The sequence below is a fragment of the Carettochelys insculpta genome, chromosome 2 (assembly GCF_033958435.1).
Source record: "Carettochelys insculpta isolate YL-2023 chromosome 2, ASM3395843v1, whole genome shotgun sequence".
Lineage (NCBI taxonomy): Eukaryota > Metazoa > Chordata > Testudines > Carettochelyidae > Carettochelys > Carettochelys insculpta.
The window spans coordinates 88,406,699-88,422,229 of NC_134138.1; the positions used below are offsets into that span (position 1 = coordinate 88,406,699).

A 15,531-nucleotide genomic window follows, 5' to 3' on the forward strand; every position below is an offset into this window, starting at 1 on the left:
GAAAGCACATGGGACAGCACCAATGAGGGGTGAGCAGGGTGTGCGTGGCCCTGCCCTGCCCTGCCCTCTTCTGCCCTGCCCTGCCCTGGCCTCCCCTCCCCTCCCCTCCTCTGCCCTGCCCTGGCCTCCCCCGCCCTCCCCTCCCCTCCTCTGCCCTCCCCTCCCCTGCCCTCCTCTGCCCGGGCCCCCCTCCCCTGCCCTGCCCTCCCCCCGTGGGTTCTCTTACCTCCATGAGGACAGCCCCGACGGTGGCCTTGCCGACACCAAACTGCTGTCCCACGGATCGGTAGCTGTTGGGAGTGGCCAGCTTCCAGACAGCGATGCCGACCCGTTCTCCACAGGGAGGGCACGCCGCATGGCGGTGTCCTGGTGCCTGAGTGCGGGGGTGAGCCACTGGCACAGCTCCAGAAATGTTTGCCGGCTCATCCTGAAGTTCCTGAGCCAGCAGTCGTCGTCCCACTCCCCAAGCACCAGCCGCTCCCACCAGTCGGTGCTGGTGGGGTAGCTCCACAGCCATCGGCGTGTGAGGCGGGGGTGGGGGCGGGGTGCTGCAGGGTTGGGGGTTGAGCCCTGCTGCCCTGGGGGCAGCTCCTCCTCCGGTGTAGCAAGGAGGTGCTCAGCTGCCTCCCTCATGGCATGGAGCAGGGCAAGCCCTGCTCCTGCTGGAAGGGCTGGGTGGGCCTCTGGCTGTTGTTGCTGCTGCTGCTGCTGCTGGGGGTCCATGACTGCGTCGCCCGGGGTCTGTGTGCCTATGGCTCCTCAGACCGCGTGCTGTGCAGGCTGAGTGTGTCTGGGAGGGGCCCTTTAAGGGAGCGGCTCGCTGTTGCCCTGGAAGCGCTAGTCCGCCCTGCGACCCTGTCTGCAGCTGTGCCTGGCATCCCTATTTCGATGTGTGCTACTTTGGCGTGTAGACGTTCCCTCGCTGCGCCTATTTCGATGTTGGGCTGCGCAACGTCGAAGTTGAACATCGACGTTGCCAGCCCTGGAGGACGTGTAGATGTTATTCTAGCCTATTTCGATGTAGAGACATCGAAATAAGCTATTTCGATGTAGGCTTCACGTGTAGATGTAGCCCATAGCAGCAAAGAGGGAGCTGGCTTTGCCCCTCACAGAATCACCATCTGAAAAGGAGCAAATTTCAACACAGATCCAGCATAATGGAGTTTTTTTGGTTTGATTTTCAAACACAAATACTGAAACCGCAAGGATTTGTATGCAATTAATGCTCAGATCCATAAGGGCTGTCTAGTTAGGCAGTATGTGTTATACCCATTCTATGTGTCCTGCCACTCAAATGTAGGGAGGGTGGCTGAATCTTGAGCTGAAAGGCAGCGGAAACACTTCATAGGCTTGTTTATGCTGCTATATTTCGCCACTTAGTGGTGAGCTTTAGGAACAACACTAGAGCTTCCAAAGCAATTTGCCGAGACTTGGAAGGTGTAGAGCAGCCATGTCAAACTCGCTGCCAAGGGGCCACATACAGTTCAATTGATTTTTTTTTTTTTTGCAGCCCATGACTGGATGTTAATTTCCCGCCCAGTCACACACCCTTCTCTGGCAGGCATGAGTGGCAATGGGCAGGACAAACACCAACCCTGGCTCCTGGAGCTGTCCATGTCTGGCACATGCATATTAAAATCCCAGGGAGCTAAATCTTGTTTATCAGGACCGATGGGCCCAGTTTTGCTTACTCAGGCAGGTTGTCTCCTGGAAGTCAGTAGGCTTAGTTGCATGAGACACGCAGGCTTTGGCCATGTATAAATAACAAGTTAAAGAAAAAAATACTAAAAGAATTTAGTCTTTACAACCAAATAAGAATATGGAAGACTTAAAGAGAGCATATTCCATTTACTTGGCCCCAAAACTTTTAGCACAGCAACAATCTCCCAGAGTTCCACTCTTTAAAGTGTGTCAAACTCCATTTATATTATTATTTTTAACAGTTATATACACTTCAGCATAAACACTGTTCCTCAACCCAAAGAAATGTACATTATTTAAATAAAATTCTTTATAGTAGGCCAGATTCTGCAATTACTCACACAGCATAAATCCAAAATAACTCCAGTTAAGTCAATGGAGTTATTCTAGGTCTACAGCAGAGAGGCTGAAAGCATGGGCCCACTATGTGTATATACAATGATATTTTGTATGTAACTCACACACCCAATGAATTACCCATGGAAAGCAATCAAATTTAATAGAGTCTAACAAACCCAACAATAATTGGCTTTGGCATAGGCCACCATTCCAGAAGATGCATCAACTTGTAAGCCACTTTGAACATCACAATTGACAAGAGTGACGCAGTGATCAGGGAAGGAAAACCCACGTTGCATTAATCCACACAGTACATCAGAAGATCCAAATTAACAAGGGTACAAATAATTCCCTTAATATGCAATGGCAAAGTTAATTGGCAGGGCATCCCTGCAAGCTGACTGCACCATGGACCTCTGAAATTTTGCTGACAGAGATAGGCTTGTCATTTATTGTAATGTTCTGCAGACAGCCAGAAAAGGAATCCCGAACAGGAAGCCACGGTGTTTCCAAATTTGCTGTGTAGACAAGAAATAAAGAGAAGCAAAAACATGAGCTGTTTTGTATAGCACTGAATACAGCAGGCTGGTGGCTTTTAAATGTTTCCTTTGTTACCTATGACTAGTGAGAGGGTTGCATCATCTTTACTTTCTAAATGTAAAATAAGCTGAACATTCCAACTGGAACTAAACTTCTTTACTATGATAAATAGAATAATTTAAAAACTTACTGCACATTTTACTGTGCTTTGCTATTGTTATGAATTGGGTGAATCTTGGTCATAGATTGAGTTCAAACCTCAGTGAGATTGCTGGCTGTGAATGCATCTTTCAGTTAATGTAACTGGAAGGATAAATTCACCTCAAGCCTTCACCTATGACAAAAGAAGTATATGAACCTGCCCAGGAGTTTTTGACTATATGAGCAGAGGCCTTTTTGTGGCATTGTTTGGGTGTGGGGTAAGGGAGGAGATCTGAACATAATCAGGCAGTGGATGAGGCAGTATGATGTTACCCGGAGACAAGCCTAGACAGTGCCAGGTTGGGAGTACAGGCCAAAAGAAGCACGGGTCTGTACGCTAAGAAACTGCTCCTGTCTGCTTTTGGTCCCTCCTGCGTTCAGAGAAGCTGGACTTTGTATAAATGAAAATATCAAATTCCGTTGCCAGTTTCTACTCCAATCTGGACCATCCAGAGGATACTTAATTTAGATGGGGTGAGAACTGGGTGGCTGTCAGACGCAATATCAATGCTGAAATGTTTACAGTGTTACCCTTTTTTATTAGGGTGGCTAGTCAAGAGTTCCATTTGCTTATCAACGTAGCTGGGGGGGTGGGGTAGGAGAGGTGGCTGTTGAAAAGAGGAAGAGGAAATGTCAGGTCTATAGCTGCTACCTCTGCCTTCCTCACTTCCCCCTTTCATTTCTACACTGGCATTTTTATCTCCCTTTTGACCCAAATTTCACATAACAGAACTGAGACCCCTGCAGCACTAAAAAAGCAGACCCTGATCATGGGGCTAGGACCAGCGGCCAATAAGGAGGTACTGACAGCCCAGACTGTGGTGGAGACACACAAACTCGGGAGAGGCGGAAAGCCTGGGAATCATGCAAACATGTAGGTTTCCCAGTGGATGGCACTGACCTCCAAAGATAACAGATGTGTGGGCTTACAGTGGTGGGCCTCCTAACAATCCAGGGATGGAGGGGTTTGGGTGACACGTGAAAGTTATATTGGCATATCTATGTAAGTGGAGGTATGAAAAAGCCACTCCCCTGACCAATGCAGCTATACCAACCTAACCCCCCAGTGTAGACATAGCTATGTTGACTGAAGACTGCTTTTGTTGAGGTAGTGAATGTTGTTCAGGGAGATGGTGTTCCTACACAGACAGGAAAATGCCTTCTAAGGGTGTAGGTTGTATCTCTGCGACAGGGCTATGTCTACCGTATGAAAAATGATGACATAATACAACTGTGATGTCCAATATGTTCCCCGTTCGCACACTGTGGCAAATGAGGGTTGGTGGATTGGTGCAGTAGTTTGGGGGCTCACACAACAGCTCCTCAGGCGCTGTACTGCTGGAGTCACCCAGCCCCAAGAGCTGAACAGCCAAGCGCCCGAGCAGCTGCCCCACTGTGTGGCCCTTGAGCCAGCCATGTGGTGCCTGAGCTCCCACCACCTCCTGGAGCCTGAGGAGCCTCTGTGCGAGTCCCCAGAGCCACTGCACCACTGCCTGGGCTACCACACTGACTCTTGGAGCTGTGCAGCTTGGGGCTGGGTGGCTCTGGCTGCAGCTCAAGTGAGTCACTGGAGACTGGCGGGGTGGGGTGCCTGGCTACGGGGATGAGAGGGGGTAATGTATCTGGCTGCAAGGGAATGGGGGGCTCATGTGGGGATCAGGTGACTTCCTTTTGGACACCACCATCATACAGGCCAAATCTGCTGTTACGTACTTTTTCTGATCGTCGATATCACCTATTGCATGTTTTATTTCTTTTTAAGGAAAAAAAACAAACAAACACCACGAAGAGCAAGGAAAGATTAAATTGAAGTATTTTTACCTGGAATGCTTCCAAAATAAAGCGAATGAGCCACATTAGCAAAAAGTGTGGCAGCGGATCCAAAGGCGTAGTTACTCTCTGTATCCACATCTAGCTGCACAACGTGCCTTTTCTGAGTTACTGTAAGAAAGTTGATAAATCAGTCACTTTGCTCCAGTCAAGCATCCGCTAGCCCTGCCTTACTATTTTAAGAAGCGCTCTCCTGACGGAATGGGATTTATAGGAGAAATTTCATTTCATTATTATTCTAAAGTCAAACTGACATATCAAAATAACTCTGGGGATGAGGAAGGCTTCAACACAAAAGCCCAAACGTTCTCCCCCATATATGCAACCTTAAATAATTATAACCAGTTATTAGTCCAATGAATGATCTCAAAAGAAACTGTAACGGAATTATTCAGTCTATAAATGGTTAGGCATAAAATTTGGGGCCGTAACAGCCTCTGTTCTCCCCACCCCTTGCAGTTTCAGAAGAGGAGGCAAGTGGGTCCTGTACCTGCTATGGAGTGCCACTGTCCATCACAGAGTGACTGCTGGGGAGTGACCGTAGTCTGGAACTCTCCAGCACCATTATTTCCAGAGGCAGTGACCTGTAACACAGTCATCTTTCAAGTTACTAGGTAAAAGAACGGAGAGACAAAAGAATATCCTACCCAAAACAATTCACTGAACTCACTGTCTGGTGCATTTCCCCAACACTTAAAGGCATGGTCAAAGCATTTGGATTCTCACACAGTCTTCCTTAAAGGAAGGTAGATTCCATTTACAGAGTCCTAAGACAGGACAGTTCATAAACATATAAATCTACCCTTTGCCCGTTTCTTAGTTTCCTCCAAACACCTCCCGCAGACAGACCTTCATCTACTGGAAAAGCTACTAAAATAGAACTGCTGAGATTGTACAGTGAGTGTAAGCAGAAAGCTATGGAGAAACTACACAGGGAGCTGCACAGAGCAGGGCTCCATTTAGCTGTGCTCTTCTTAGCAACCTGCAAAGGCTAAGCGGGGGAAGAGAAAACACCTAATGGTTCCATGATATCCCAGCCTAAACCCTCGGAGCTTTTTGCAGGAGCAGAGTAGCACAGGTGCTTCTTGTCCTCAGGAGAGGAGGATTTTCTGCTACTCCCCTCTACCCTGCATTTTCACAGAGCTGCCCCATGCAAGTCTGTGTGTATATAATGGAAGCTGGTCATACTGGTGTGGCAGCAGGTTTACGATTCAAGCTCACAAGAGATGATTATAAGACACACACCACCATGAAATTTTAAAATGCCTTTTATTGTTTTTTACCAGGTTATTGTGATGTTCAAAGTAAGGTCTCTTCTAAGTTATGGTAATACAGTTCAAATAAAAATAAACCGTATACTCACCTTTCCTGCCTCCATATAAACGGTTAAATAGTTGCCTTGTTTGTTTCCAGTATGAAGTAGGACACCAGTTAGGCTTCTCACATGAATGTTCAATACAATCTTAAATTCCACACCAATCACAAAAGAGTTATCTACAGGTGTGAGATAGAGAGGAGGCAGAATAATTAGAACAGCTCATTAAAGGGGGAAACATATACACACACACACACACTGCATGGAGCTGTATCTGTATTGTATAACATACTCATATCTATCTACTGATCTGTCTTGGATTATTATGTAATAAAGACATATCTCCATGTAGTGATTGCTGTGCTACTTACCAATGATGATATATCCCCCTTCGTTAGAGAAATATATCCCAGTCTCCGAAGAACGATCCAAACATGGAGGGACGCCAAAGTTCTGAGAAGGAGTATTCATGAGGTTTCCATTCACTTTGAAATTTCTCAGACAACCCACAAAACTCTTTCTTGGCATATTCTGAAAATGCATATAAAATTATAATAATGAATCAGAGCATGATTATTGTTCTAGTAATAGATCAGACAAGCAGTTCTTTAACATGGTTTGGTGGTGGAAAACCCAAGTATAAAATGCATCTAAAGACTAACCCTGAGGCAGTGAAAATGGGTACTATGTCATGACAGAAATGGCAATGAATCATGAAAGAGTCAAGTGTACAAATGTAGAAATCTTGGAAGGGTTATTCCTATGGCCCTACTAATTTGACAGACATAAAAACCATGTCATCGAGCATGAAAAAAGCCCTTTCTCTGTTGTAGAATAGCTGTCCGCCAAGAAAACATCAACATACTGGCCTTGTCTACGCTGTTGTCTTTTTTTGGGGAGGGACGGAGGGGAACCCTTTTTTTCTGAAAAAACCCCAAAGCATTCGCTCAGCCAAGCAGGATAAGTTGAAATAAGAGGCTTTTCCCCTTGAAATAATTACTCGTGTTCTATGAACAACTTTTGTCGACCTCCACTACCCCCTTTAACGTCAAAAAGGAATATGTGTGAACAAAGCACAGCTATTATCCGCTCATGTGAAGGCTCCTTTTGTAGTGCTGTGGCTGTGAACGGTGGCTGTAAATGAGAACCTCCGTTTCCCAGTGCTGTTGCTGGAAGTGGGGAGTGTCTATAATTAGAAATTTGTGGACATTGTGTATAGCTGGCCTTAGTAATCCAAACCTCTTTCACCATAATGTCCACCCTTTACAATACTCCAGTGTCCTCATCTGCAGTGCAATGAAAAGCCAAACAAACAAAATCTCCATTATTTACCTGTACGTTCAGGGACAGAAGCCCACCCAGATAGATTGGTGGTTTAATGTTGAAGGTAGAATTACTTGCCAATTTTCCTTCCTTGACCCTCAGACCATCAATAACAAGACGGCCATTCTTTCCATCCATACTGAATACCACCTTTACAGGGAAAAGCATAATTACCATTAGACACCTTGGGTGGGATTTCAAAATCACTTATGTGAGGGAGAAGCACAAGTCCCAGTGAAAGTCAATGGGACTCGTACTACGAAATCATGTAGGTACTTTTTAAAATCCTATCCATCTAGTTATAGACCATATACTCCTAAAATCAACACATATTTTGGAGGCTCACTTGAAACTAGCAACTATAAAGAAAGTAGGAGGGCAACATGTTTCCTCAACTATCTGATAGTTCAAAACTTAGGAGTACATGCACATCCAGCAATGCATCAGTTACTTGGGTTCCTTGATCTTTCATTACTCCAGTATATTTCCACTGACTTTCTAGATATACACCAATGGGAATCAGAATAATGGCTTATACCAAAATGTCCCCTCCCCACAGAAACACACTATCTACCTTAATGTTCTCTTGCTGGGGGGAAGTTTACTAAAGTAGTAAAAGTATTTCTACAACACTAACTGCATGAGAACTAGGACACTACCGAAAGCTGACAACTAAGACCTGGCATCCAAATGAACCAACAGCCACAAAAACTGGTTCTATCAGGTGACTATGTTAAATATTTAAAATTCTGAACTCTTATGGCTTTGCATGTTGAGTGTTGTGTACATTTTGCAATGGTTCATAAAGCTAATTCAGTCCCAAATGTAATACTTACAGTATGCCACTGTCCATCGTTGTATTTTGCTTTGCTTTTGATTTTAATTTTCTTTCCTCCAGCACCAAATGAAAAGACAAAACGTCCCTTTGAAATGTAGAGAGCCATATAAGAGCTCTCAGGCTTATTTCTCACAAAAAATATCAATCCTCCTGATGATGCAGTCCGTATGTCGACTGAAAAATGTGACCTATAGTGGAAAGAGAGCAGCAGAGAAGACATAAAAATGTAGCCTTGTTTTGCTTATTGTAATACCCTTTCCACACGCTTTAGAAAGATGGAAGGGGCCTGAATCTGCTCTCACTTACACCAGTGTAAATAAAGAGTCACTCCACTGAAGTTTACTGGAGTTATCAGGATAAGACTAGATGCAAATGTGACGTGAAGCATTGTATGTCATTATGCTGTGCAGAAAGTTACATGTGAATTCAACTAGAAGGAACATATATAGTTATGTATGACCAGGACTTCAAAATGAGATTGCTATTGAGTATTTGAATGCTGATGATGCACTCAGTACTGCAGAGAACATAAAGTAGTGGATATCTCCACTGTTTGGTGGCTACAGAATTTAATTAAAAATCTTGGCAAACCAAGAGAAGCAGCAACTTTGACATACAAGGACACATTTCTGAAAAGCCTAATCATTAGTTTCAGATAATTCCATTCCAGAAACCGACAACAGAAGCACCCAGTGTGGTCTTAATTGTTCTGATGAAATGCATACAAACAGAAGTCAGATAATTTATTAACACAATAGTGACTTTGGGTCAGAATCATAATTATGGTTGATATCATTCACATTTCTGAATGTGGGCTGAAGTTGGCAGATTCATACTTTTAATTGGACTTCAATGTGCACTAAATTGTACCATCTCATCCCTTGTGTACGATGGGGTGCCAAGGGCAGAGAGGGTGGAGGATGGGGCTTGAGGGACAGGAATGGACATCCTCCCCCTTGCACCTGGGACTCCTGGGCCTGACTGGTCAACTGTCCAGATGGAGATGGCCCATGGATCAGAAGTTTGACACCCCTGGTTTAGCAGCAATAATGACTGCGAGAAAGAGCTCTCTGTCAAAACCTTTAACAAGACAGTCAGGCTGCTCCACACCACTCTCAAAGGGATGCACACTGGGGAACTATAATCCTTAGCACCTAAAGGCTCAACTTTAATTGCAGAATACAGCATTGGAAGTTGAATGGAGAACAGTCACCTTACCTGTCTGTCAGGGATGTGTGGGAAAGTGTGTATGTCACATGACTGTTGGGAGTGTTGCCAAACTGATAAGCTCCATTGATTAAATTTAGCTGAGTAGGTAACAGGCAGCTTTTTCGGTCTAGCTGCACTTCAGCGCCTGTCAAGTAAGCAAGTTGCTTTTCTTTCTGCAATCACAAGGCAAAATTTAAATCTTTAATATGGGGAACTGTAAGAAAATAGTTCAAAATACATATTTCGTAGTTCCCAACAGAACCAGTCACTCTCCTCCCAGTGGCTAATGAACTGTTACCCTGCATTGAGAGTTCTGCAGTGAGCATGGGATATGGAGAAGGGGGAGCCAGCTCCTGATGTTGGATGAAGAAGCACTAACACAGCTCTGCCAGCCCATGGTTGTGGAGCCTAAGCCTGGGAATCAATGTAGATTGGAGTTTATGACAAAGATAAACATACCTTAGAGCCTTTAGGGTCTGCTAATTCTTTCAGCAGTACTGGCTGGAGTGACTTGTATATCTTGCAGGCTCCCACAGATACACCAGTCTTCTCAGTATAGCTGCTTAGGTTTTGAACTTGAGGGAGGTGATCTGTCCTAGAATGAGGAATAAAGATGAAGAATGAGAATGAGCATTATTCGAGACCACCCTTTAACATCCCTCTTCTTTAGTGAAAACCATCGTGTATTCTAACTCACTGTTGTTTGGACACATAATCTTACAAGTTGATCTACTTTCAATTACAATATGTTCAAGAGACATCTACCCATTTTCATCTGTCACAATAAATGTACACACGTGTAGGCTGTAAGACTATAAGAACATAAGAACAGCCACACTGGGTCAAACCAAAGGTCCATCTGGACCACTATCCTGTCTCGCAACAGTGGCCAATGCAAGATGTTCCAGAGGAATTAACAGAACAAGTAATCATCAAATGATTCTTCCCCTACCCATCTTGGCTAATAACCACTGATGGGCCTATTCTCCAAGAATTTATCTAGCTCTTTTTAAATCTTTTTAAAGTCCTGGCTTTCACAACATCCACTGGAAAGGAGTTCCACAGATTGATCATGCATTGCATGAAGAACTACTTATCTGATGCCTATTAATTTCATTTGGTGACCCGTAGCTCTTGTATTATGGTAACAAGTAACTAACTTTTCCTTATTTACTTCCACAACATCAGTCATGATTTTATAGACCTCTATCATATCCCTCTTTAGTTTCCTCTTTTCTAAGCTGAAAAGTCTCAGTGTTTTTCATCTCTCTTGATATGGCAGCCATTCCAAACCCCAAATCACTTCTGTTGCCCTTTTCTGAATATTTGTCCAATGCCAAAATATCTTTTTTGAATTGAGGTGACCAAATTCAAGATGTTGGTGTCCATGGATTTATATACAGATAATAATATATTCTCTGCCTTATTCTATATTCCGTTTTAAGTGATTCCTAATATTTTATTTGCTTTTTTGACTGCTCCTGCACACTGAGTGGATGTTTTCTAAGAACTATCCACAATAACTCTAAGATCTCTCTTTGGAGTGGTAATAGCTAATTTAGCCCCCCATCATTTTGTATGTATATTTGGGATTATATTTTCCAACATGCCTTACTTTGCATTTATCAGCATTAACCTGTGTCTATTCTGAAAACTGACCATTTGTTCTTACCTTTTGCTTCTTTCCTTTTAACCAGTTATCAATTCATGAAGAGACCTCCCCTCTTATCCCATGATTACTTACTTTACTTAAGAGTCTTTAGCGAGGAATTTTGTCAAAGGCTTTTGGGAAAGCTAAGTATATTGTATGCACTGTATACCCCTTGTCCACATGTTTTTGACCCCCCCTCAAAGAATTCTAGTAGATTAGTGAAGCATGATTTCTTTTTACAGAAATTAAATCCCAATTACTGGGCTTTCTCTTGACTTTCCCCCACACAAATTATGTTCATCCATGTATCTGACAATTTTGTTCTTTACTATAGTTTCAACTAATTTACCTGGAACTGACGTTAGAGTTACCTGTCTGGAAGTTACAGGATCACCTCTAGAGCCCTTTTTAAAGATTGGCATCACATTAGCTACCTTCCAGTCAATTGATACAGAAGATGATTTAAAGGATAGGTTATAAACCACAATTGGTAGGTTTCATAATTTCACATTTGAGTTCTTTCAGAACTCTTGGGTGAATGCCATCTGGTCCTGGTGACTTAGGACTGTTTAGTTCATCGGTTTGTTTCAAAACCTTCTCTAATGACACCTCAATTTGGGACAGTTCCTCAGATTTGTCACCTAAAAAGAATGGCTCAGGTAGGGGAATCTCCCTCATGTTCTCAGCTGTGAAGACCAATGCAAAGAATTTATTTAGTTTCTCTGCAATGACCTTATTGTCCCTGAGTGCTCCTTTAGCACCTCCATCATCTAGAGGCCCCATTAGTTATTCAGCAGGCTTCCTGCTTCTGATGTACTTAAAACATTTTTTGCTATTACTTTTTTAGTTTTTGGCTAACTGTTCTTCAAATTCCTTTTTGGCCTCCCTAATTAATTTTTTACACTCAGTTTTACAGAGTTTATGCTCCTATTTTCTTCACTAGAATTTACATTCCATATTTTAAATGATGCATTTTTATCTCTCTCTGCTTCTTCTATTTGGTTGTTATGGGACTTTTTGGTTCTCTTATTGGCTATGTCTACACTAGCCAAAAACTTTGAAATGGCCAAACAAATGGCCATTTTGAAGTTTACTAATGAAGCGCTGAAATACATATTCAGTGTCTCATTAGCACGCGGGCGGCTGTGGCACTTCGAAATTGCTGCAGCTCGCCGCTGCATGGCTCATCCAGACGGGGCTCCTTTTTGAAAGGACCCCAGCTACTTCGAAGTCCCCTTATTTCGAAGTGCCGCGGCCGCCCGCATGCTAATGAGGCACAGAATATGTATTTCAGCACTTCATTAGTAAACTTCGAAATGGCAATTTGCATGGCCATTTCGAAGTTTTTGGCTAGTGTAGACACGGCCATTGTGTTTTATAATTTGGGGTATACATTTAAGTTGAGCCTCTATTATGGTGTCTTTGAAAACTTTCCATGCAGCTTGCAGGGATTTTACTTGTCACTGTACCTTTTAATTTCTGTTCAAGAAACCTCTTCATTTTTGTGTAGTTCCCTTTCTGAAATTGCTGCAGTGCTGGGCTATTGTGGAGTTTTTCTCACCACTGGGACATTAAATTTAATTAGATTATGGTGACTATTTCCAAGCAGTCCAACTATAGTCTCCTCTTGGACCAAATCCTACACTCCACTTAGGACAAAATCAAGGCTAAAGGAATCTCTCCAAATTTGGCCTTTGTAGATCACAGATGCACAACTGCACAATGTTAAGGCAAAGATTTAACAAAGATATATACAAATAAAAATGCATCATAATTTTTGGGATACCACACATATTCATGCACATCCAAACACTCAATAGGCAGCAGAAACAAGCAGTCTGTGGTTGGGAGAATACCTGCCATAGGAATTAACCTGATGAAACAAAAGGCTTAAGGTGAAATTTCTCTTTTCAATTAGGCCTGAAAAGATGTGTCTATCACCAGGTGGATGTGGAGGTAACAAATTGGTAACATAAACCAGTAATAGGGTCTTTTTACAATCACCCTCATTTGTCAATATAAATATTCATATTACAAATACAGATGTGTCTTGCTCAATCAGTTATCTGACAGCATATGTATTTTTAGTAAGTACAGCTTAGGCAGAGATGTTTGAAAATTTTGGCCCTTGCAATATTCCCATCTCAATATAATAATGCTTTTTAAACTAAACTTCTGTGTCTACACTAGAAGCATCTGTCAACAGAAGGTTTTGTCAACAAGGAAATCTCAACATAACGACTGTGTCTACACTAGAAGCATCTCAACAGAACCCCTGTCAACAGATTGCATCTACACACACGTCAATAGAGAACTGCCAGACTGCACTGCCCTCTGGTGCTAGCCAGGGGAATGGCAGCTCTGCAAAGAGGGCTCCCAGGCAACCTGAATCCATCTCTGTCGACCGAAGTACATTCACTGCACTTTTGTTGACAGTACTCTATCCGGAGATTGTTATCAAATATCTGTAGCTAGTCCGTTGTGTCCGACGATGACGTCTTGAGCTTGCACAGGCTCATCGGTTGTGGACTTGCATGTGGCTGAGGAGACCAAGCTTTGAACGGCATGGGCATTCATAGTGGGGGCAAGGGAATTGTCCTGGCTCTGTTGGTACGGCTGCTGCTGTTGCTTTCTTCCTCCCACGAGCATCAATGAGGCATACATGTTGCTGCTCTTCAAAGTTGTCATATGCGTGTCATATGAGAGCACACCAGGCTGTTCGGTCTTTTGCATGCTGCTCTAGTTGATCTGGTTTTAAACCAGCATGAGCAATGTTGGCCTTCACGCAGTCTTTATATCTCTTGCAAGGCCTACCTTGATTCCTTTTGCCCTGGGAGAGCTCACCATAGAGGAGTTGCTTATGGATTCTTGACTCCTCCATTCGTATGACGTGCGCTGTCCAGCGAAGCTGGGCTTTCAGAATCATGGCTTTGATGCTTGTGGTTCCTTCTCTGTCCAGGACTTCCAGGTTCGTAACTCTGTCCTGCCATCGAATGTGCAGTATTGACCTCAGGCTGCATGTGTGGAAGCGCTCCTGCAGTTTTATATGTTTTCTGTACAAGGTCCAGGTTTCACAGCCATACCGGAGACTGGTCAGGACTACAGCCGTGTACACTTTCAGTTTAGTGAACTGTCGGATATTGTGCCAATTCAACACTCATGCTCTCAGACGTCCTAGTGCCCAGCTGGCCTGGCAGATTCTGGCATTGATTTCTTTGTCAAGGGAGCCATCATTGGCTATCACACTGCCAAGGTACTTGAACTCTTCTACTGTTTTTAACTCTGTTCCTTCAATAAAGATTGAAGTGGGGAGAACAGCAGATCCTGGAGCAGATTGAAACAGTACCTTGGTCTTTCCTAGGCTGATGGTCAAACCAAAGAGGTGAGTGGCATCAGCAAACTTGTTGACGATGACACTTTGCTGTTCGTCAGGTCCAGGAAAAGTGCATAGAGGAGAACTTGGATCTGTATGCTGCCTTTATAGACTTGACCAAGGCGTTTGACACCATCAACAGAGAAGCCCTGTGGATTATCCTGTCAAAACTTGGCTGCCCAAGAAGATTCGTTAACCTCATACGCCTGTTCCACGATGATATAACTGGCTTTGTTCTTTCAAATGGCGAGTCCTCAGATCCATTTGAGATAGCCAATGATGCAAAGCACGGGTGCATGCTGGCCCCAGTATTATTAAACCTCTTTTTCATGTGTGTCCTCAGCCACGCAGTTAGGGACCTGGACCATGGAGCCTACATAAAATACAGACTTGATGGGTCACTTTTCGACCTTCGTCGTCTGAATGCTAAAACCAAAACACTTGAGAGCTCATCCTTGAAGCCCTTTTTGCTGATGACTGTGCACTTATGGCACACAAGGAATCTGATCTATGAGGGATAATACTGTCGAAAAAAATGCAGAGTTCTGTCGTGACTTTGTTGACAGAATACTTTAAACACGTAGACGCTCCCTGAGTTATGTCAACAGAAGGCCCCTTCTGGCGACAAAACTCTGTAGTGCAGACCCAGCCCAAATGAAAGAATACAATTCATACTGATTTTTCAATATATCAAAAGATCAAATTCCATTATATATTACAGAAGTGATGAATTTCAAGAACAAAACAAGAATTTATTTGCTGCACACTAACCTTATGCAGTCAGCAAGATTTCATATTTGTAGAAGAAATGCAGATTAGTGAGAAGCAATTCCAATTACTCATGCAAGACAACAGGATGTTTTTCTCTTTACCCCAATGTCTGCAACAGCAGAAATTCCCAAGTGCCATACCTTTTTATAAAAACATTGGAGATGCAACCTTCAAAATTATCCCCACCCAGATTTATAGGTTGACTTAATATTTTAGGAATTCCTTGACGTTCAACGGTCATCGACATAGGCAGGTCATCAACCAACAGCCTTGCCCTGAAACAAGACAGGTAAAAAAAAGGAAGAAAAATGTAGGCAAAACTAGTCAGCTAAACGAATATACCTACTGCTGTGTTTTAAAGGGAAGATCTGACACACATATGCCTTTCTGTTACAATTTAATTCCGAATGACATTTACAGGCCTGGTCTCCTATCACTTC

The 15,531-nt window shown here is 43.3% G+C and overlaps 1 protein-coding gene across 1 annotated transcript in view; it reads right to left on the reverse strand.

The window, feature by feature from the left end:
- The window catches only part of LAMA3 (laminin subunit alpha 3), a 240,268-nt gene that overhangs the window by 7,473 nt on the left and 217,264 nt on the right, over window positions 1–15,531 (reverse strand). Inside the window, exons 69-78 of the mRNA XM_074987282.1 lie at window positions 15,232–15,366; window positions 9,756–9,891; window positions 9,306–9,469; window positions 8,086–8,275; window positions 7,259–7,399; window positions 6,298–6,457; window positions 5,975–6,105; window positions 5,102–5,195; window positions 4,603–4,722; window positions 227–2,558 (exon numbers count right to left, since the gene is read on the reverse strand). Of these exons, the coding sequence (XP_074843383.1) occupies window positions 2,413–2,558; window positions 4,603–4,722; window positions 5,102–5,195; window positions 5,975–6,105; window positions 6,298–6,457; window positions 7,259–7,399; window positions 8,086–8,275; window positions 9,306–9,469; window positions 9,756–9,891; window positions 15,232–15,366 (1,417 nt within the window). The 3' untranslated portion in view covers window positions 227–2,412. The remainder of the gene's footprint in view (window positions 1–226; window positions 2,559–4,602; window positions 4,723–5,101; window positions 5,196–5,974; window positions 6,106–6,297; window positions 6,458–7,258; window positions 7,400–8,085; window positions 8,276–9,305; window positions 9,470–9,755; window positions 9,892–15,231; window positions 15,367–15,531) is intronic.